General features: G+C 28.2%; 3 protein-coding genes across 3 annotated transcripts in view; 1 reads left to right on the top strand and 2 right to left on the bottom strand.

Moving 5' to 3' along the window:
- Window positions 1–18307, top strand: part of LOC123305257 (nuclear migration protein nudC) — a 141578-nt gene extending 123271 nt beyond the window's left edge. Inside the window, exons 4-6 of the mRNA XM_044886921.1 lie at window positions 17134–17328; window positions 17896–18098; window positions 18182–18307. Coding sequence (XP_044742856.1) covers window positions 17134–17328; window positions 17896–18098; window positions 18182–18233 — 450 coding nt within the window. The 3' untranslated portion in view covers window positions 18234–18307. The remainder of the gene's footprint in view (window positions 1–17133; window positions 17329–17895; window positions 18099–18181) is intronic.
- Window positions 18308–19815: 1508 nt separating this feature from the next.
- LOC123304912 (protein odr-4 homolog) lies at window positions 19816–22548 on the bottom strand. Its single transcript, XM_044886461.1, has 4 exons — window positions 22350–22548; window positions 22081–22291; window positions 21664–21999; window positions 19816–20561 (listed from the first exon to the last, which is right to left on the bottom strand). Exons 1-4 carry the CDS (start codon window positions 22443–22445, stop codon window positions 19816–19818), a joined length of 1389 nt encoding a protein of 462 aa, XP_044742396.1. The 5' UTR covers window positions 22446–22548.
- A 1516-nt stretch (window positions 22549–24064) lies between these two features.
- LOC123293753 overlaps window positions 24065–24389 on the bottom strand; it is a 34610-nt gene continuing 34285 nt past the window's right edge. The window contains exon 7 of the mRNA XM_044875062.1: window positions 24065–24379. Within this exon, the coding sequence (XP_044730997.1) occupies window positions 24086–24379 (294 nt within the window). The 3' untranslated portion in view covers window positions 24065–24085. The remainder of the gene's footprint in view (window positions 24380–24389) is intronic.

The following is a 24389-nucleotide window of genomic DNA, read 5'->3' as shown; positions in this document are numbered from 1 at the left end:
ATGTCACTTTTAGTAGTTTGAAACAAATATAACTTAATTTTGTAACTAATATCATCTTCTAGTCCCTTAATGTCAAAATTAATCATAATTTTAGTCATAAAAAAAAGCGCATGCAATTGCAAATAACAAAAAGTTTTTTGGTCAAAAATTGATATAAAGATGGCAATAAAAAAAAACTTTGGGACTAGATTTAGCTATTTTCAACAAGTTGCACAAAGATTTAAATCGATAAGTTAAATAATTCTTTCTGAATCGTATTAGCCGTTTTTCGTATCGTATTTTATCAATTTTCCAATAACAGTATTAATGAATAAACTTAGATAGTAGGCAACGTATTTATACCTGCTAAATAGAGCAAGTGGATACAGAGTTCGGAAAGGCCACTCTTTAACTCTTCAGCTATTTAAGAGACGTATCTTCAATAAGTAGACCTACGTTCTTTGAAGAAAGATCACTAACTTATTGTCATGTAGTCAGCACCATTAACAGTTTGAAATTTCCGTATATCTTTCGATTTCGGTGTACCTATATCTACGTGGTCAAGCAGAACTCCACGTATGCACGGCAACCACAAGTCTAAACTTGCCTTGGCGCTCGTACTACCTTATGTAGTAAAAGAATAGTTCAGTAAACTATAGTTTTTGGAAAAACAATTTTCCTTATGATTATTTAATATATCTTTATGGTAAGTTATGTTATGAATGTTTTCTAAGAAAATTCGTTAACTTCCTGCGATAATTTTACCTATGCAGAAACATCGGACGTACACGCATGGCCAATACTTTATCATACATCTTTATTATTGATTAATACCTTCAAAATACACTTATACTTACCTACCATATAATATTTAAACACATATCAGTGTTAAACTTACTTTTGATTTCATAATAACTACTTTCCGATGTCATGTTCACTGACCATGAATAAATACTGTAAAGTTAGATGTTGAGTTCTGTTGAAGTCTTCTCATATAAAACATAATAACAATTTATAACTTTAGTTCCTAATCGGAGTTGAGTATACCTAAACTAATGAGCTAATTTTTTCTGTTGGGGTAATAAGGCTAACAACTTTATCCAAAAAAAATCTTAAATGACTGAGTACAAATAGATTACCTGCCTGAAAACTTGATGTAACGTTTTGGGAAAAAGTTTTTGAAAAAATCTGTTAATGGAGGTTTTCCCAAAGTTTTTCCTATAAGCATTCAACTGGCTAAAAAAGCTACAGATTAGATGTCTGGAGACTATTGTATTTGAAAATTTTTAAAATTATGTATATTTGGAGATTTTTGTAAATACTAGTTAGGCCAAGAACTTTATCTAAAAGAAATCTTCGATGACTAAGTGTATAATGATTACCTGCTTGAAAACTAAGGACTTGATCCAAAACAAATCTTAGATGACTAAATACATAAAGATTATCTCCCCGAAAACTTGTAACTGAGTGTAACGTTTTGGGATATAGTTTTTGATAAAATCTGTTAATGTAGGTTTTCCTAATGCTTTCCTATATGCATTAAACTAAGGCTAAAAAGGTAAAATGATAAAATTTCGCACACCATTTTTTGCATATTCAAATCAAAATAGTTCCTTCATTACATTAAATACTTTTATTTATTTTTGAATTTATTGTTGTTTTTTGTTTAAAGTAAGATTATTCAACCTTGACATTGTAAAAAAAGCTAATTTTTTAGATCATCAATTTTATTATACCTATATATGTAAATATTTGTTTAATTTTATTATTTTTAGAAAATTAAACTATTTTGAAGAAAATTTATTTTTGGGTGTTTGATTCATGATGAATCAGACACCTAAGATTCATGGGTTTTCAGCTTACACTATCATTAAAAGTCTTTTTTCACCAGCCAATTTTATTGAAAAATTTATTATTAACTTAGTGTACGTTTATTTTAAGTGAGGTAGTGTTATTTTTAATTTCTTAGAAATTCTGCTATATCATAACCAAAAATTACGTTGATACTTTAATTTTTCTTTGAAAAACATTTCTTTGGCTTAAAAATTGGTTTTGAAACATTTCTTAAATTTTTTTTTAAGAAGTATCATCTTTAATTTCATAGAACTTTGATTAAATGGAATAAATATTTTGAATAAAATAAATTTTTTACTAGAGAACATGTTTTTTGTAAATAAAAATTAAACCTTACCGTACTGGAGATTTGCTTGTTTCATTTCTAAAACTTAAGTATTTCATATTTTGGAAATTTTTCTGAATTTTCATTATCATTGTTCTAAATGAAATTGGCCAAAATATATATTTGGAAATCTTAGAGATTGCTTTGCTATAGAGACGATTGATTAACGATGTTTCATTATCGATAATCATTTAAGCACTGAATGGATATTTAGTAGTTCTGATGTTGAATTTAAGCGTTCCTTTTCTTCTTTCCGTACACTGAAAAAAAATTCTTTATTTCAACCGATATGAGGTTGTCTCAACCTCGTCGCAAGCCAAATATGGCGATTGGGGCCACGAATGTGATAGAACTATCGAACGGGGTTGAGTGGGGAAGTTGACACAACCACATGAGTTGTTTGTATGAAAGTAGTATACCGTCTAACAAATTTCAAATATTGTTGTTTTGAAATGCAACATAGTTTTAAACAATTTTTTTTAATTGGTTCTACCACTTATAAACATTTTAACAAAGTAGTGCTGTGATTGACACAACCACATGAGCAGAGTTATTAAGTTAATTAAAAAAAAAAGTAGATTTCTTCGAATGGGACTTGAACCAGCGAGCTATGGAGCTATGGATTACTATCGATTATAGAGTCTTAAGCCCAACGCTGTACGAACTAGGCTACAAATGGTTGTTTTATATGTATAAAATATGTTATATATATTATAAAAGTTTATTTAAACTCTCTGTAAATGATTAACAACAATCTTCATGTAGTTGGCACAAACGCTCATTGGCTAGACATGACAGGTATGTGTTCATTATAACCAAATCCTGTATTTAAAGCAAACGCAAAGAAATTTTCTTTAAATTAGACTATTCGCTTTATTTACAGGACTATATATTCCAACTTAGTGCAATTTTATTTTCAATCAATAGAATACATGACGTTAAACTAAAATCAATCTCTTTCATAGAAGTAATGATTTTTTCGTTTATTTAACTTCAGTGATTTTGTATCAATGAGTTAATATTTTAAATTTAATCCCATTCTATTGTAAATACAAATATTTAGCTGTACTTGTTCCAATCATTAGGAAATTGTTTGAAAGTATTTTTACTTTATTTCAATATGAAACGGCCAACTTCGGAATGAGGACGTCTTTATTTTAATTTTTTATGTATGTGTATAATAACTTTCGGAATAAGCTATAAGTATATAACTTTTTAAGGCGATAAAAGATCAAACTTGTTTTTAACCTATATCTTATCAAATTTATTGTTCCTATCAAAATTTTCTCTAAGCCATGTTGATTGCGGATTTCGAACTATATAACTTTACTGAAAGAAGTTAATATGTAGCCCAAACTTTCGCAATCATCAATCTGCGAACTTTAAACGGCTTTGTCTATATTTAATGTATAGGTTATGTTACTTGTAAAGAGTAAATCTTATTAATTAAATCAAACTTTATAAAGTGGAAATATTTTTGAATTAAATAAGTAATGTCTAGAATTGGTTACACTACCCGTTCCCTCACAGATAAAATTATTATAAACATTTAATAGCACGATATAAATTTTTATAAATAACATTAACAATAAAAATTATTCACAAATGCTACAGTTGACTTAACATAAGATAAAAAAATTACATAATCCATTTTTAAAAATAAGAAAACCTTGATCACATTATTGAACTGCTGGGGCTATACATAGCCATTATTAACTTAAGTAGTTAAGTTGTACATTAATGTCTCTATTAATAAAAATATTTCTCGTGACTAAAATATCCTACATTCAAAAAATTAAATAAAATAAAAATTATGAAATTTTTTATATTTTTGAATGCTAAAACAATTAAAAATCGTGTCTTAACAATAAAATAACAATACTAAAAAATAAATAATAAAAATTATATTCAGTAGTTATATGTGTGATTATTGATAATAATAATAAATTTTTAACAATAATGCATAAATTATGTATGTCAACAATTAAACTTAAATTTTAACAAATGTCTAGATACTTTGTGAAATGTCCAAATACGGATGGCGAAAATTTTTCAAATACCAATACTTTATTCAAAATACTAATAATAGACAATAGCAATAGTCATGATTCAAAACATGTCCTAGATGTCAATAAAAACAAATTTGATTTCATAAGAAAAATTTATTTAAACAAAATTCCAAAAAAATGCAAAATACCATGTAAAATAAAATTCATTTTAAAATATGTAGATTCCAAAAATAGTATTCAAAGAGATTTTTTGTTTGAAATAACGAACGTTGGAAGTTTGTTTGACGCTTAACCTCCCTTGTTAAGAGCTATAGAAAGTTTCTTATAAAGATACCAAAATCCCGAAACAAATAGTTTTTAGTTACAAGATGTACTTGTTTCAATCCTTTTTCAGTCTTTCTCGAATATGTTTTCATTCTTTGTAGACTTTTTAACGCTCTTGTAATATCTGTGTCTCACTTTTTTCATACCTCATTAAATAAATTTTACTACAATATACTGGAAATTTTTCCACCCGAAAATTCAATGATGAGTTTTCAATGTTTTCCTAATTTAATAAATACCATTTTAGAAGTCACTGTCACCGGCCACAAAAATGGAGGTTAACCAGCAAAATTTTCTTATTTTTTAAATATTTCGGGAAATGGTACCTTGAATCTTTAATCATTTATACTTGATTTAATTTAAAAAAAACTACATTTTGTTAAACCTGGTATTTCACGATAAACTTCTCATATCAAATGTAGATTTCTCATATCAAGTGGTAGACCAAATACTTTTTGCAATTTTTAGGAATTGCTGCGTCATATTTTTAGGTTAGATGGAAATCATAAAGCATTTTCTAGGAAGGTTATTTTTTATAGAACTCTTCTTTTATATTAAGCAATGTGGACAATTGTCTAAACCCTTTTGTATTTACCAAATCAGGAGTTACAAGAAACATACGTACTCGCGAATTAAGAATTCCACTATATTCCACGGAAATTTTATCATGTGAGCATTGCCTTAGAGGTCTCAGTATCTCGAATTGTCTAGAACTCCCAAATGGGTTAAAGAAGACCTCGATTTCCAAAGCTTTTAAAACCTGCTATAATAACTTTGAACAAAAATTTACCTTTGTTGTTATCAGGGAATGCTCTGGCGTCAATTACTAAGAAACTTCGCATATATTACCTATATAGGCATTCTATAAAATCACTGAATTACAAATTTTTATTAAGATAATTGTTTTTTTTTTTTTTTTTTATATGTTAATTTTTTTATTATTTTGTTTAATTAATTAATTGCAATCATGAATGAAGATTGATCATGTAGGTATTCATTACAATACAAGTCAATTAATTTAACATTGAACAATTATTACAGTAGCATCATCCTTTACTTGAAAAGATACATTTTATTGATAAAAAATGAATAAAAGAAATTTTTGAATGCTGCGTGAATTGAATTTTTTACGTACCTTGATTTGTAAGCAATGTTATTGTGAGAATTTACGTAGTTTTTTTAATTTGTGTGTCATCGTCATAATTTGTAAATAGTAATGACAGTTGATTATTTATGATTTTGACCTGTTTATTTAAAATTAAGGTATTTCTACTAAAATAATCGTGTCAAAGTTAAAAAAGTTTATCTCTAAACGTACGTTGAAAATTAAAAGTGAATTTCGGCTTGTACTTTGGTTACGCGGGCTTTAACATGATATATCGCCACCATCTAAATCAAATTATAACTTCCCTTATTATACTTCATCTCGTTTCAAATACTTACTCGTATAATACGAACGTGACTTAATTTACGATATTTCAGCTACTTATTGATTTTGAGAGCCGGAATACACCTTAGGTGAGGAAAGCCTAATTCATCTTCATACAAGTGCGATTTTTCTCAAATGAATTATTTAGACAAAACCGTTTCAAAATATTTCAAACTTTTACCTTTTTACTTTTGAAAATACGCACATGTCCAAGCACAATTAAATGCATATCTTGAATATAATAAATAATAAAACTATCAATAGTATCCGTTTGATTTGAAACATAAAAGAATTCAATTATGTTTTTCCTGTAATACTGAATAAAAAAATACAAAATGCAAATTTTTCAATAATATTTTTATTTAATGATCATCTCACATACATATTTAGTAATTACATCTTAGTCAATAATATGATGATGGTGTGGAGTACTCAAACAGACATCCATCAACAAAAGTACCACATATTTTAAATTTACATAACGATATAATTTCTATAAATTTTTTAACAAACTTTTAGTATTCTTTCATTTCTTATCCCACGTCAACTCTAGTTGCTCAGTTGGTAACAGTCTTTCGTGGTATGCCTAGGATAGCGGGTTCGATTACCGCCGTCGCAACAAAATTAATGTAATTAATAGTTGTGATGGGCCGGTGTAGTGTATGGTATATGCATGAAGGAGGTGCACTCAGCCTCAAAAAATAATTGAGGAGCTGATAAATGAAATAATATGATAAAACACATATATGGTATCACAATGGGGGGGGGGGGGCTCTATAGCCTAAGTGTGTCCTTCGTGGACAGTCAATATAACCTAACCTAACCTTAGTTTTCTTTTCAAAACATCAAGAGTATTGAAACTATGTATATATAGGTCACCTCGACCACAAATAAAATTTTCGAAGAGAATGAGTTAGGTATACTACATCCGTGTGAAAGGTTCTTTATTATTTGTTGCTCTATAGCTTAAATAATGGATTAAATTATGTTATTTACAGGATGTTGTGATCTTGGCACATCCTAACTTGGCACAAGATATTAGTTCAAGCGGTAAAGAGGTTGAAAAAAGTGTATAAATTTTTTTACTCACACATACTTTTGTCTCAATCAGCTTAATTTTTATTCAAAATATAATCATAACGTTTTTATATTTGAAAATTTGGGAACGAAGCTGCTGCTGAGGGTAAAAGGTAGCCTACTATAAGTTATGGTGGGAGGATATTTCATAATTTCATGTAATTTTCTCATATTTATTTTTAAAATTAATTTTCATCTCCAAAGCAAGAAACTGAAGAAAAAAAAATTTAGATTTTCATTAAGAGAGAATAAAAACTCAACATAGAATATTTTTTCTCTATGTCACAATCCACATTACATACGGAGGTAACAAAGCTAAAAAGTAATACTTAGTAGAAATAAATTTCCATAAAATAGTTGTTTTATTATAGTTAAAAAGAACCCTGACCGATTCACCAACTTTACACAAAATATATGTAAATTTTTGCTTAAATTCTCTCGTTAATTCATTATTAAAAAAATTTATAATCGTTTAATTCACAGTAGGTACTTATTGATGAAAAATTCACTTGAATTAATTTCAATCTAAAAATAATTTGATTTTAAGGTGAATAAAAGATTATAAAATTTGGTGAACAATCATGTAAAATTAATTAATTCTTGGAATAATTATTTACTTTTTTATATTTAGCTATTTATGATTTTCTTTTCATGTAAATCATAAATGAATCATCATGAATCCTATTTATTGACATTTTTGAATATAATGAAGGTAATTAACATGTAATATCACAACAACCTTTACTTAAAAATTTATTGAAATTCATATAATTACGAAATTTTTTGTGAAATAAAATTATATAACGTTAAATTATTTCAAGGAAAATATTTTCTCGTCTGCCCTTGTTTCAAGAAAATATCAACAAACCTTGCTTATCATATTCTTTTATTTAACTTGTGATCAAAAAGCTGACCGTAGTAAATTCACAGCTTATAGTATCCTATATTAAGGAAGAAATTCTGTAAATACGCCACAGTTCTGTAAAACGATCTCCTCCATCAAAAATGTATTCACGATTTAACGTGTAATATTTTAATTTAAAGATTAATTTCAATTAATGTAACTACACTTCCGTTACATACCTGAAATTTAATTTTTATTTAAAATTTTATACTGTATTTTTCTATTAAAGAAATAAAATGCTTTCATTTCTAAAGTGGACAAGAAAAATATATGCCACTTCCCAGACATGATATCTTGAAAAGCTTGAAGTTATATACAGTGTGTCGCAAGACACTCTCACTCTTTCGTTATTTATAGGAATATCGATTTGAAAATTTGCAGTCATACAGGGGGATTTGCAGTCACATTTTTTAAGATATTTAACCGAAACCTGGACCTTAAACTCAGCCTACTACAAAATGACAAATAGAGATATCGAAAAAAATTATTAGAAAAAGTTGCTTAGAATATTTGTTTATGTCCATATAAATAAACGGTTTTCCTTAAAATGGAGGCACTTCCCCGTCTATTTTTGTAAGGATTTTGTACGTTTACATTCTGTACGTGATAGTGAACCTATTTAAATAAAAAAAAACTCCTGTAATTTAGTGCATTATGGACAAGAATAACTAGCTTTGATATAACCTGTATTACGAGTACTTAAATAATTAATATCGCTCTGAAGTAATTAACATAATGCAAAATTTTCAACAGATTGCAAATAACTTGAATTTTCAGTTCGATTAAAAAACTGAAATGTTACGGCAAAAGATGTTATATTCTTCTAACTTTGGCGTATTATTCCAGTGGGCTTAAGCCAATGTTGGATTTATTACACCGTCTTGGAATAATTACTTAATCATTTTATCACGATACTTAAGGCCTTGATTTTTATGGATATATGTGGGTTACAAAGCAAAATTCGTTAAAATTGGGTCACGTTTGGTCTATAAATCATATCTGCATTGACATGTGTAATGCCAATATAAAAATTCGGTTAAAATATTTGTACTTTGTCACAGATGGTTAAAGCCAACAATAAATTACTGTAAACCTAATAAATTATCAAACTAGTTGAAAACATACCTTTGTTATTGTCGTGCTGCTGGTTAGCTCTCAAATAAAATTGATAAATTTTTTAACATTGACCCATATAATTTATAAAAATAAATAAAATAAATTATTGATATTTTTTATAATTAAATCAATAATAATTTTTATATAATTTATAAATTTATATTATATTGAGGTGTTATATGTTTGAATATAGTAGTAATTATATTACAAAAATTAACTTATTAACAAAATTATCTACTGAGTATTATTGAATGAATGTATTTTATGTACAGGGTGGAAGTAAAACTATACAAAATAATATAATTGTAGGAGTAATTTTATATAGCAAAACCTCATCTATATTTTCTTACACTTTTCTGACCGAATTTGTGACAGATTAAAAAATATAATTTTTACAAATTTTTCGAGATAATGAATGTACGAAACAACAATCATTCGGTTTCCGTTTTGAGTCCTAATCATAGTCATATCTCGTTATATGTTGGTAAATACTCCCAACAAGGGTCAAAAAATGGAATTATAAAGTAAAGCCTGAGACAAAAAAATGTCGGAGGATATTCTCTTTAACAAAATTTCGTTTACTGTTGTTATATAGGTAATTGTTCTTAGGGTATTTCGTGATAGTTGTTACAAAATAAACTTTGTTACAGTATTAAATTTTTTTCCTACTATTTAAAATTACTTCTAATTTTCTCGCCCTAAATTTCCTCGTTTTAAGAAATTTTTATCACGAATTGAAAATGTTTAACATACTATTTAAACCAATCGAATTGACCGAGACCCAAAATCTACTTAGTTCGTGCATGGCCCTTTAAAGGAAAAATTTTATATGTTTTGTAAATTAGATCATCTCCAAAATACTGCACTCAAATTAAATCAAATGTATTTTGATATTTTTTGTCTTTTAGATTTTACTCAAACTCTTCCTATCTTTCTGCTCTTGATATTTCGAATTAATTCAATTTTTAACAGTTTACACGTTGAAATTTTTACCATATTATTGAGTGGTTTAATTATAAATTAATTGATTAGGGCCCAAACAGAGCCCGAAGGTTTAGTGTTAGGTGACAAAGCAATTACTATTGTTTTCATATATCCTCATACAGTAGATATAGGTGGAGACCTTTTCTCATTTATTGAGATCAATTCTGGTATTATTATTTTGTTGGGCTTTGTATGAAGATAACAAGTACCCCTTTTTTAGGAAAAAGGTTAAGATTGTATAATGTAGTAGGGCCGGCTAGTTCAATACTTAACATATTATGATTCACGACACAACGGTGAAAAAAGTTTACTGCGGGGTCGAAGTCTTAAGGTTGAATTTTTAAGGTCACTTTTTTTATATAAATAAGCAATTGTTGTACAAATGCACCCTTTCCAAAAAAAGTAAGTATATATATTATTTTTCAGTTGTTCCACTCGGTTTAAACGAAGTTATATTCATTATATTATTTATTTTAAAAAAAAGTTCATGATTAGATTTAATTGAAACACGCGTCTAAGTATTTTCCTTCAATGTTTATATTTGTAATGAAATTAAAATATAATTTTTTGTAATTATTCTTTTTCTTATGTAATTGTAATTCAGTATTAAAGATTATTAAAATTCATCCATGTAAATTATAAATGATAGCCGCTAGTAAAAAGTAATATATAAACGAAAATTAACTTCCAACTTAGACCAAACTTAACTGGCATCTTTGGTTTATATTTGCTGGATGGTAGAGTATTGCTCTAAGTTATCTTATATATGTATAAACATATCATTCAAATATCAATAGCTCTTAATTCTCGAGCTATTTTGCTTGGAAATTGATAAAATGTTCTTGTATAATGTGTAAAAATATCTCTAAAGATAAGTAATTATATGCCTTATAGCTTTTGAGACTTTTATTTTACATCTCCCTTTTCTTGTCTCAGATAGGCTAGACATCTTAAACGTCAGCTAGATCTTCGTTTTAAGTTCCGAATACTTTCAATAATACATATTTCTAATCTGCAAACACACGTTTTACACAAACTATTAAATAAATCTTTACATATTAGAGATCATTTACATATTATAAGAGTATATTAATTGGCTTGAACGTCGTCTTTTCGATATCCGATGTCTGTTATTATTTAGTTTTTTAGTACGGGGTCGCCTTGATATTCAAACAGGGATTCTGTACGGGAGATGTCACCTTGTCCGGGGTTGTCTTGATGTTTGTTTTTCTAAATGGAACTACTTATTTTACACATGAAATTCTTGTGTTTTACCGCAAAAATTGAGCACGCGTTTTCAGATATTTTCAAGATAAAAAGTTCCCGCTAAAAAAACTTTAAAAGGTGGATACTTTTTTTACAAATAAAATATGAAGAAAATTTCAGAAAAAATGGACACCAAATCTTTTCCCTAATTTGCGCCCTAAAGGGAAAAAATGATATGTACGAAAAAAAATTTCAAACAAAAGTTGTTTATTTTTTTATAACGAACATTTTTTACATTTAGTCTTTTGTTCTATCTCTAAGCACCTTAATTTCTTTTTGAATAATTTAATGAGCGGCAAAGAAATTTCACGAATAATTTAGGGATCAAATTCGGCAATTTCTCGCTTAAGTATATATTTTTATTATCCCGCTTGAGAATTGAGACAGATATTTTTTAAATTCAAAGGTAAAATTCAAACAACCTCGAAATAAATCATGGTTAAAATATCCGAAACAGAGTAACCTTTCCACAGATCCATGTAATCTGGTCAACTGTAATCGACTACGCAATTTTAACATTTAAAAAATTTCACTTTTTAATTCATTTTAAAAATAATCACATAAACATGTTATCATAAATCGCGCACCTTTATTATAAAAATAAAAACAAGAAAAAGTAAGGATTATATTTACCAATATTTTTTCTCGAATAGGGTAATCTTATTTAAGAATTTTTTTTGAGAAATAATTATAGTTTTACATAAATTTTTCAACGGGTTTGTTCGTCTGATTTGAAATATATTGTTTTAAGATGGTTTTTTATAGAAACCGGACAATAATATTAAGCATATAATAATATTATCCATTCATATAATACTATTATACTCATTATATTTATAATGGTCAGTTTGTATAATAATGCATTTAGGTTATATGCACTAATAATTCTTGCATATTTCAGTCAAGGACTGAAACTTTACTTCTTTATATACTGTACTGTAATGTTATATTAGACTCTTAATATTAAAGGTACTAAAGTAGTTAATATGTTTTGAATATTTACGAATATTATACAACTTACACACTTAATATACAAACAAATATTTAAGTTACATTATTAACTTATGAGATAATCATATTTTTTGTTTTAGTTTTACATATTTTTATTTGTGAAAATAGTTATTGTTACAGAAAACCTATTGAATTAAATTTTTTTTATTGGTCAAAATTTAACTAACTAGGATTAATGGTTGTATAGAATGGTCTAAATCACCGGGCTAAACAGAAACTATGAACTATTTACGAAATTGTAGTATGGGCATTCTTTTGCGTCTTTCAAGCTTGCGTTAATTATGTTAATTATCGTTTTTAATTTAAAAAATTGCTCGACTAATATTAGGAAAATTTAAATTTTTATAAGCAAAGTTACAGGAAATAAAGTTTACTAAAATTTTTCTTCAGATCATTTTTTCACTAAGTTTAATATTTATATTTAAATTTACGTTCGCTTTTAAAATAAACAAGTGAAAACAAACAATTGACTGAGTTAATTGTTGAAATACCATGTATAGGCAGTGTTGATTACACTGTCACAAGTATATATGTGTGGTATATATACATGTCACGCATACATAACTGATAACCCTTAAAATACATACTGTTCAATTTGAGCCTAATTTGCGACCTCGCAGGTAAACAGTTATGCTTACGAAAGAAAGGTTCAAACAAAAGTTGTTTATTTTTTTATAAGAAACATTTTTTACATTTAAACTTTTGTTCTATCTCTAACGGTTTACCAGATGGATCCTACGGACTCAAGACTCAATTGACTTGTGTTGCTCGTTTACGAACTCTACTTCACTTTTTATGTCTTGAGCACGCTATAAAAATTTCAGCTTGATATATTTTTTCGTTTTTGAATTATCGTGTACACAGACGGCCAGACAGACAACCGGAAATGGCCTAATTAGGTGATTTTATGAACACCTATATCAAAGTTTTGTTCGTAGCATGAATATTTTTAAAATTGGACCTAAACTTAGTATACCTTTATATATATTACATATATACATGGTATAAAAAATAAAACTTTATATTATTCTAGAACATTGAACGTAAATTTTTCTGTAAATATTAAACTTACTGGAAAAAGTTGTGATGATAAATTATAGTTAACTTTATTTTCTACAACTTTGCTTAATATAAATTAAAAACGGCACGGTAATTAAGTGACACTTTGTATATGAAATTTTTAAGCTAAGATATCCTAAACCTCAACAACTATGTAGTATTTTTAATATGTGAGATTGCTGCGAACATTTTAACATCGGACATTCCTTAACTTTGTATAAAGGTGAACAGTTTAATAAGAAAAAATCATAAAAGGATATATATGTATGTAAAATAATAAGTAGATAAATATTTACTTTTTTGAAAAACTTTTTTTAGGATTATTTTAAGACATTACAATGATCATTTTTTATAAGAAAAATGATTCACTGTGTTATAATAATTATTGCAAAAATCAATAAATGTTGGTTAGTTAATTGAAGATTTTATTTATGGAGAAATAAATAAATATTTTTTTTATTTGTACCAAAAGAGATAAAATTTAAATAAACTCATTCTTCTTCATAGCTACAAGGTATGATTAACACAGAAGCTGAACATGCTCCTACCACGTGTCTTTGCCACGTGCGCTTTGAATATAGACATTAAGTGATTATATTGTTATCAATTTATTATATTTACGACTTTATTGACGTAGTTTTTAGTTTGGTACCAAAGAAAAAATTGGCTTCCTAATTATATTGAATATCTAAGTACAGTTTTCATTTAGGCTCAACATTTCTGAAGAAATTTTGTCAAAATTGTATTAAATAAAGTTAAAATACCTACTCTTGTGCAAACTTTTTCAAGGAGCCTCGTATACGAATGCAAAAAATTGATATCTGCTTATTTCATAATGCGTTCTAGGCCATGCAAGACTTTGTATCAAGAGTAACTTATTTTCATGAAACAAATAATAAAAAAGTTTCCCATTGGACACACTGTATAAACTCCCCTTGAGTTTATACAGTGCCCCCCTCCCCAATGTGTCTAAAAAAGTGTAGAAGGAGAAAGAAAGTAGAAAGAAATAGACTAATTTTAGGTCATAAGGCTTCCTTGTGGGGGAGGTAGATTAAAAGAATAAAATATACTTCGAACAAACGTTGGTAAATTGTGTGTTTTAATTGACACAAGCGTAATCGAAACTTTAGGTTTACAGACTTGAGACTTCCGAAATCGCATTGTTTATTATCAGGGATTAACAAAATTACATTAATTGCAAATTATGCAGACTTCAAATATTTTTACACACATAATTTTAATTTAGCTTACGTGCCAAAATACATGTGTGCATAAGTAATCATTTCAATCTTATTATTTGTATCATTTAAATTTGCAATATTGCACGTTTATAAAAATATTAATATGAAATTTTATCATATTAAGCAAGTGACTAACTTGATAAAAATAATGATTTTGGGGAAGTATTTCCTTTATCTATTCAAATTATTTAATTTGAAAAATGTGTTTGCACAGATTTTCGCTCATGTTTTTGCATTATGAATATTTTAAAACTTTCTAGAAGAAGAAGAACTAATTATAGTACCTAAAAATTATGACATAGAATTTGAAAATCGTTGCCTCTATTCTTTTTAAGAGTAGTAGGTATATGTGAAAACATAAATTCTATGAAAACACAATTTCCCAGGATTGCTGGTTTTGTTATTTCATTTTATTAGTTTTACTTGCAATTAATCCCATTGTGTTTTGAAAAACGCCCGCAGTAAATTTTAAAACATATCTGATAAGAATCATCTGACAAAAGCGAAATAATATAAACTGCTTTAGTTGTAGTTTAGGGGTAGATAGTTTTATAAAGAAATTTTCATTTATCTTAACTTCAGCAAAATTTAAAAACGCTTGATCTTAGCGGAAAATCTTAATATTTCATACAAAATTAGTATTTCGAAAAAAGTACGCATACAAATCAAATTATCTCCCCAATCTAAATAAAAATTAGACCAAGAAAATTTGTAAAAAATAACAAAATATTTTATTTAAACGTCTCTTCAATCAACAATCCTATTTGATTGAAATTATTGAGATTGAAAGGACTCATTGAGATAACCTCTAAACTAGGGGCATTCTCACCGGAAACTGCAAGGGAACATATACTCTCTTATCATACATAATATCGGAAGCCACGAATTTATGAAAATATAATAAAAAACATGGAGAAATTAACCCTACAATAACGATGCCTTTGTTCTAAAACGAACCTAAAAAGTTATGCTTTTTATTCAAACAGAATTAACTAATCAAAACCCTAAATTGATACATCCAACGGCAGGGATTCAATGTATGTGTTTTGATACCGTAGCACATATGTAATATGTATAATCAGCTATTTGGTAGTTATAGTTCTATAAGCAACAAGTAAATTCTTTGTCACAAACCTTGACATGATTACTTTTTATACTAATAGTATTTTATATAGTAACTATAATATTAATGTTATTATACAGAGAGGCCTCACTTTTTCATGATATTTTCGACTTCATAAAGTTATACGAACCAGAACGAATGGTCAGGGCCTTGTAACCTAAAGGATATGCATAAATTATGTCACATGGTAAGGGAAGGGGAGGGTCAAAGAAATGGGACATTGTGTAACAAGGTCTAGGCGGAGACAAAAGCTTTGTGACATCACATATCAAAATTACATAAAAAATTGGAAAATATCACACCAGGGAGGGGGGGAGGTTTGACAAATGGACCACCTGCGACAAAGACGGGGAGGGTGTGGCAAAAAATTCATAAAATGTAATTTAGGTAAGGCCCCTAGTGTAACCCCTTGACAATTTTGGATACTGGTATCCCTGTGACACAGTTCTTCGAACTATTTCGGTACACTCGATTTTTTTGTTAACTCAATATTCAATCTGTGTTCTTTTTTGGTAAATTCGATCCGCGGAAACTATTTTCTCATGAAAGTATGAGTCTCTATTGATCGCGGGATCGAGCTTCATGAAAGTCTGAGCCTCATGGATAGAACAAATGCTCATCAACGAGCATTTGCTACATTGCTAAGTCTGAAAGAGGACCAAATGGTCCGTAGGAATATATTATTTAACATTTATTCTTTACACATTAATTAGGTATAAAAAGAAGACAAATAAACACGATCTGTAGAATATGTAAGATATATCTGATAATAATTATTGGTTGTTTGTTTATTTTTATAACATTAACGCATCCTGCGTGATAGGATTGTTCTCTCAGGTAATCAAAATTATAGTGCGTTGAATAATAATCATGTTTTTTATCGTTAATTAATAATAATATCTATTTAATAATATTTATATAAGTACCGGCTTAATTAGCATGGAAACTTTAATTCTTAGAAATTGAGCCATAACAAATAAATATTTTTACTTTTATTTTCATCTAAGCTTCCATATTTAACCCTAACACATATCTTGGTTAGAAGGGAGAAGATATACTTTAACCGCAACAACAGCGGTCCCGTACGTAGTGTTGTACTCAATATTTAATTTAAACAAAAAGTGAAAACTACACTTGTAAATCTTAACAGTACAGTTCCTTGTGTTTTAAGAAGCTAAAGCGAGTAATAGAACCCAAAGCTAGAATTTGTTCGTCTAAATTGTTACTAACAAATTATGGAAAATATATTAGAGTTTTTGGATAGTTCTTTAATCCATTTGAAAAATTTATTTACACAACAACCCTATTTATACAAATTGTAGAAGAGTGAATCCATTCGAATTTAACGAGAATTCATGGCGTAAAATTGTTTAGATTTTTGTCTAAAATATTCTCAATATTTCTATTCAGTAATCAATTTTTTTTGTTTCAGGTTCGCATTCCATTGAAAATAACTTTCCATGCTAAGCAAAAGGATTTAGTTGTTCAATTAACTAAGAAGCATTTAGTTTGTGGAATCAAAGGACAAAAACCAATTATTGATGATGATTTTCCACATGAAATTAAATTAGAAGAATCGACATGGGTTATCGAAGACGGAAAAACAATTTTATTAAATCTAGAAAAGGTATACAAATAATTTTTTTATTTTGTCCTATTAGTATAAAACTCCTAAGAGCTTTGATGCGTATTCGACTACTCGATAAAATAATGATTATTAAAAAATGCATTAAATAAAAAGAAATTAAATATGTTAATCAAAACGTAACTTTTGGCATAATTACGCATCTTTCACAATGAATCTTTCCTTAGAAAAGTACGACCAACCAATCACTAGCTGGCAATGTTTGTTAAAAAAGTAATATAAGTAAATATAGTTTTGTCCTACTAACTTATTACAGTCAATCCGAAACAATAATGAATCGTAATTGAAATGAAAAGATCTATTTATGCGGTTCGTTTTATATTAAAATGGTCTCTAGAAACGATAATATTACCGACTGTTTTAATAAAATTTCATATTGATTATCAATATTTACTTTTGAAGGAAGTTTTGAGCATGAAAAGCTTATTACCACGCTAAATTAACTCATTCCATGATTGTTTTTTTTTTCACACTAAAATTGAAAAATTCAAATGACCCTCTTGTTTTTTTATTTAATAAATGATAAAGATTTATTTGATTTTTATTTAGGTAAATAAAATGAATTGGTGGCCGAAATTAATAGTTAGCGATCCTGATATCAGCGTACGTAAAATTGAGCCGGAGCCATCAAAATTATCCGATTTAGACGGCGAAACACGTGGTTTGGTTGAAAAAATGATGTACGATCAAAGACAAAAGGAATTGGGCTTACCCACTAGCGATGAACAGAAAAAACAAGATGTTATTAAAAAGTTTGTATATTTTGCCATCTGTTATTGCTGTCATTATATTACTTATGGTTTGAATCTTAACTAATCTATTTTTGTGATTTCAGGTTTATGGAACAACATCCAGAAATGGATTTTTCAAAGTGTAAATTTAGTTAGATGGTAGTTCGTTTTCTTTTTTTAATTTTTAATGTTAAAAGAACACTTAACACTTACTCAATGCGTCTATGCAATTAATGTATTATTTTTTATAATTGAATAAATTCATTTTAATTTGCATTTAATAATGTGTCGACGATTCTTTTATCCTACATGAACCTGCAATACATACATAACTTTCTTTATAGTTTATACACAGGACTGTTTACGACGTAAGTTTCAATTTAGGCATTATGGTTTCTTCACCAAACTTATTTTCTAGTTATATAAAAGCGCACATGGAAATGTCATACTTGGTTCCTAAAGAACGACCTACTAATTATTGAATTATACTGAAAAAAGTTTTCCAAGTAAATTTAGTTTAAATAAGGTCATTTTGTAGATCTTTATTCGAGAAATAACAATAGTTCTTATGACCCCAATCTTGGGTAATGTAAAAAAAAATCAAAAAATTTAGACATCTGACATTCTAAAATATAAGTTGTTTAAAATTACTTTTCATCCAAATAATTTCTAGAAAAAGAAAATTAATCACAAATTGTAAAAAAAAACTCAAGATGACCCAACAAAAGTAGTAGATCCTCGTTGACTGTAATATAATCTAATAGAATCACAATCAATTTAGTTTTTCATTTATAAAATTACAAATCTATCCTAGAAACTATAAAATCGAATTATCAAATAATTGTTAAATTAAAAAAATCACCGTAAATTCACTCTTTATACCCTTTATATATAGGGTGGTTTGCTATTTGATCTAGGCATCTGATTATCTCACCTATTAAAAAATGATCTCAACAAAAATTGTAGTTTGATGGGGGTCATCATGTTCTAACATTATATTGCACCTAGGTCTTCGGGTTTTAATAGCCAATTTAGATTCTAAACGGTAAAAAGTAGAATCAAAAAGTAAGTATTTTCTAGTAAGAGTTAAAAAAAAATGTTAAATAACGTTTGTTTTTTTTCTATATGGAAAATTATGTTCTTTCCACAATAACAGTGATTAAATTTTTCATACAAGCTAACCTTAAAAATCTACAGGAACCCATTTTTATTAATATTTATTAATTTTTGTATACCTGTTCCCTTTTTTCCAACCAATTCTTATTAGAATGTCTGACATAAAGCATACGTCATCAAAAATTCTTTTTAAGATTCAAATACACTGCACATAATATGATATGATGCGTAATATGTTTGCGTCTTCAACAGAATTTCTAAGAAAATGTTATTTGTTTCTGACTTTCTTATAAGAAATTCTTTCTCAGCCTTAAAACCATATTTGAAAATTTGGAGGGAGAGGAGTTAGAATTAGTTATGGTGGGAAAATTCTTAAATATAAAAATGGAACAATTAATTTCAAAACCTTGGTTTATATATATTCGGTTATAATATTGCAAATATCTCATAATGTAAAGATATAATACAAATTTTTGTTTTTTCGATTTTCGAGGTTAACTTGCTGATTCTTTTATCAGCAAGTTAAAAAATATGGATAAAATAAGAAGAGTAAAATTTAAATAGATTTAAAAAATACATTACTTTAAAAAATATTAATAATTTATTTAAAATAAGAACCAAGTTATAAATATTTAGTACGTAATAACTGAATAATAAAAGCCAGTACAACAACAAAAACCCCAATTAACATGTAACTTACAACTTTACTAGTTTGTGATGTATTCGGTAAATCGTCTTCACTTTTATTCTTCGTAACTGGCTGTTCAACTGGACAATAATCACCTGGTTCAGCTTGTATTTCTAAATCCTTTATAACATCATGTTCATTTACCGTTAAATCTAAGAGCTCTTCTAATGAAATTAATGCTTCTGATGGACCTTCACCAGGAAACAAATAATCGCTAAGCGTAATTTTACTAGATGGTAATGGTACTAGAACACGTCTAGGTGGTTCATGAACACTACATTTTTCTTCGGGTGACATAGCTTCCTCTTCTATTAATGAATCCCAATGCATTTCAAATCGGGCTGCTAAACTACGTACAATATCCTCTTTAACAGCTTGTGTAGCTTCTGCTATAGTTGCTTTTTGATGTAAAAATACTCGTACTGCTAATTGACCATTAAAGTGCATATCACCGCTACAAGTCGTGACAATTGGATCGTCGTTCGTAACATCATCTTCGCATGGCACGAATATATTTACGAGTAAATTTTTTAACGATTCCGATTGTTCCATGCGAGGAGAGTTTTTATTTTTAATTTTTTTCTTCCCTATTTGCTCTAAGCAATCGTTTTCGTTTTTTATTTCCAAATCAATCATAATGACTGCTCGACTTAAATTCTTCTCCACTGTTTCCAAAATACCTGTTTTAATTCAAAAGAAATTATGTATATTTTTTCAGAAAGGCAGAAAAAATTAAATTAAAAATAAATGCTAGTGTAAGACTCTTCGAAAAAATTCCTCATGTTACAACCTAATTCATTTTCCATTTTTCCTGCCATAAGAAAGGAAAATAGGCAGCCATCTTTTTGAAGATCCAAAACAAAATAAATTTAACTATTTATTTAAAATGTCCTAAGTTTGTCCTAAGCACAACAGAAGCTTGACTTAATCAGAAATTAAATTAAAGAAAACACATCAGTTTGTTTTACGCCGAATAAATTATGCTTTAAAATAAAGAGCTATTTAAACAAAAATAATGGAATGGTAGAATGCAGTCTGCTCTTTTGATACTCATAACAGAGAGTTCTTAATGCGGGAGCTAAAAATAGTTCGCAACTGAACAGGTACACTGGTAACTGAATTGGTAACAGGTAAAGGAAAAAGTATATAAAACTTTTTTTTAAAACAAAACTTTATTAACGATCATGAGCTATTTTTAAGTGTTCATTTGCATTATGAACACATACGACCGCATAAAATTTTGTATTAAGACCTATCTTTCTTTTGAGTATTAAAAAGGCAGACTGTATCCTAGCATTCCAAAATTTCTATTATAATTCGTTCGGTATATAAGCAGTAATATTTATCGAAAATGTTCGTCTTTAACCATTTCACAGCTTTCAATTTGCGTTTTGAATTTTAGCAGGAGCTTAAATCAAATAAACGACTTGAATAGACAATGACGTTAATGAGTAAATAATTTGTTTTTGCTTAAAAAGGGTGTCTGAAATGCCTTTTGCTTTGGCCGCTAGATAAGAATCTCTCTCAAAATTGCAAAATCCAATTTATGTTCGATTTAATTTCCCGGCGTCCGGTATGTTGTTCAATGCTAACCAATTAGAAATCAAAATTTTTCTGCTGCAGTTTTGTTCAGATTAAGATAATCGTCGGCAATCATCAAAATTGTCTAAATACTCTTTGTGGAAAACGGCACAAAACACGAATTTGATGAAGTTTTTATAAGGTAAAACTAAATTAAATTTTTGAAAGACGGATATATAAAAAAATTAAATACTTACATACCTTGTAAATGTTCTTTCAAATTCCAATCTACTTTTTCTCTAGTTATAGGAATTAAGTGATCAAATTGGTAATTGCAATCTAATTGATGCCATTTTGTTGGTTTAGCCATAAACTTAAACTCTGCGGGTTTCTGAGAACCACTTACGAATTCAATACTTTTACAAGAAAACTTTCCTTGAGACGGATTATAAACCAAAACTAGCTTTTCATTGGTACATGGTGGATTTCCATGTAAATAAATATTTGAACCTAAATTTTTATTTATCTGAGACATAATCTTTCGAATTTTCCCCATGTGCGTATTAAAAATATCTTCATTTGTTGAAATAAAAATTCCTATAAATGAATATGAAACGTTTAGATTGACTAAAATTTATTTTGATTAGACGAATTATTTGTTTAAGAAAAAATAGGTACCTAAAACATACATTCCTCCTGGTAACATTCTTGTAACATGTTTAGCATGATCTCCAACCCATGACTCTGGTATTTCTACAAAATTAGTCATTTTACGCCGTAATTCGGTTGTACTTTCCGTTGAAGAAATTAAATTCTCTTCACTAACATTTTTTATCGCCGGTTGAGGCGTTCTTGCAAAATGAATAACATAGTCTTTCGATGGAGTTGACTAAACATAATTAAAATATTAATATTAGAAAAAATTAATATTAAACATGAACTCTTACTTGACCTAAAATCAAACCAATTGAACATGGTTCTATTTTTCCTAAGTTTTGAATGTAAGGCAGTAACGCATCTTCAGCTATTACATTCCGAACCATTTTCTTGCTTTTTTATGAAAAACTCTAAAGCATTCCTAATTTTCATATGTTATTGAGAGCAATTTGATTGTACACGTTTCAGAATTGTCAACTTTTAACTTTCACTGTGACATTTTATAGTAGTGACATCTGTAGATAAACATTCATCAACTTTTTTCAACTTCGCTTCAGAGTCATCTGTCTTCCAAATGACATAATATTCAATCAGAAAGTATTGTTGAAGAAATCAGTTTATTGTTGATGAACACTGGCATCAAATACGATAAATTTTTTAAAAACAATTCATTTTACACAATTCATTTTAATATTTATACCACTTCATGTCAATTAGTGGTTTTTTAAACAAATATTTATGCAATATACTATAAATACATGACCGAATCAAAGATATTTCTTTCCGATGCTTCAAAATGCTATTAGATCAAGATAAAAAAAAAAACGAAAATTTATCGTACCCGATTTTAAGTACAAACATACACATGTTCGAGGAAGGATGCGAAAAAAAATCAAGGATATTTCCAGGTTTTCCAGGATAAAATTGAAAATCAAGGATATTTCCAGATTTTCAAGGACTTCTGAACACCCTGTAAATAAATACATGGTGTCACAAAAATATGATTACTCCTGAAGATATCACAGAGTAAGCGGAGAAAAAAATGAAAAGTACCATATCCGACGTAATTCTCTCAAAGCTACAACGAACCAAAAATCGATTATTCAAATGGGAACCTCCAAAATAAGATCAAAAATATGATTTTGACCATGATCTTCAAGGCTATTCCAAGGTCAAAGTTATTTTTGCAATGGAAACTCCTGCATAACCACCACATCCGACATACTTTTAGACAGGAAATCGAATGGTGACCTCGGATTTGAGCTTGAACACAACTTTAAAGCTACAGCAAATCAAAAATCGATGGGAATTCATATTTTGTTATTACGGATTTGGAAAAACATAATATTTTATGTCCAAATATGACTTTGACCATGACCTTCAAGGTCATTCCAAGGTCAAAGATCTTAGTTCATACTCCTAAGGAGGAAACTCTGAGGCAAGAAGGACAATTCTGACAAACCCTTTTTCCGGCTGACTGCGAGATCTTCAGTGATTTCCACACTTTTGGGGCACCATGTATAATGATTTACTTTTTAGTCAGTTGCAAAAAATTTGTCAACATAAAACCGCTATTTGGGCGACAATATTCGTTCCAAAATCTTAATTTAAACACCGAATAATGTGATAATCTGTGAAAGGAGTAGTACATAGATACTGACAGGAATTCTGACCGCTTTAAATGTTGAAATTGAAATATAGATAATTTCCTAGGTTTTTGACCCGTATATTTTATGTTTTTTATACCCGGTGAGTATTTTTTTCGATAAAAATTGCACCAAAATGTTGAATGCGAGAAACTGGTTGAGCTAAAAAAACATAGGAAATGATCTATGTATCGATTTCAAATTTTTAAAGCCTAAAAAATGCCGTGTGCTAGACCGTGTAAAAGATATGGTGCAATAACAAAAATTGAAAAAATATTTTTATTAATATAATAAAGCATTAATTAATTTTTATTCAATTTACGATTTATAAAAATAATATTTTCTTCACAAACATAGAAAACAAAAGTTTTAAAAATTTATTAATTATTTTTTATAACTTCATGAATCCATTTTACATAATTATCAACAGCAATATAAACACCATATTTGGATTTTCGTCCACAACCTTCTCCAAAACTTGTGATACCATGCACCACCCATGGTTTTAATCCTGTTACAGTATCAGCTGGTTTACTTTGACATACTAATGGTCCACCTGAATCCCCAGCACATGTGTCACGACCACCATGTTTAAAACCAGCACAGAACATATTGGACGTAATACGTAAATTTTTATGAGCGTTTCGACATTCGGAACGTGGTACAATTGGAACCTTAAAAACA

Source organism: Chrysoperla carnea, chromosome 1, assembly GCF_905475395.1.
Source record: "Chrysoperla carnea chromosome 1, inChrCarn1.1, whole genome shotgun sequence".
Taxonomy (NCBI): domain Eukaryota; kingdom Metazoa; phylum Arthropoda; class Insecta; order Neuroptera; family Chrysopidae; genus Chrysoperla; species Chrysoperla carnea.
The sequence above is the reverse complement of the archived record's forward strand: the minus strand, read 5'-3'. Positions and strand labels throughout refer to the sequence as shown.

Excerpts from the sequence above, each read along its gene's own strand:
- LOC123304912 (XM_044886461.1), bottom strand. The coding sequence starts at position 22,445 with ATGGTTCGGAATGTAATAGCTGAAGATGCGTTACTGCCTTACATTCAA. Across the intron at positions 22,292-22,349 it reads TTGGTTTGATTTTAGGTCAA|TCAACTCCATCGAAAGACTA; the intron begins GTAAGAGTTCAT and ends AATTATGTTTAG. Across the intron at positions 22,000-22,080 it reads AGGAGGAATGTATGTTTTAG|GAATTTTTATTTCAACAAAT; the intron begins GTACCTATTTTT and ends ATTCATTTATAG.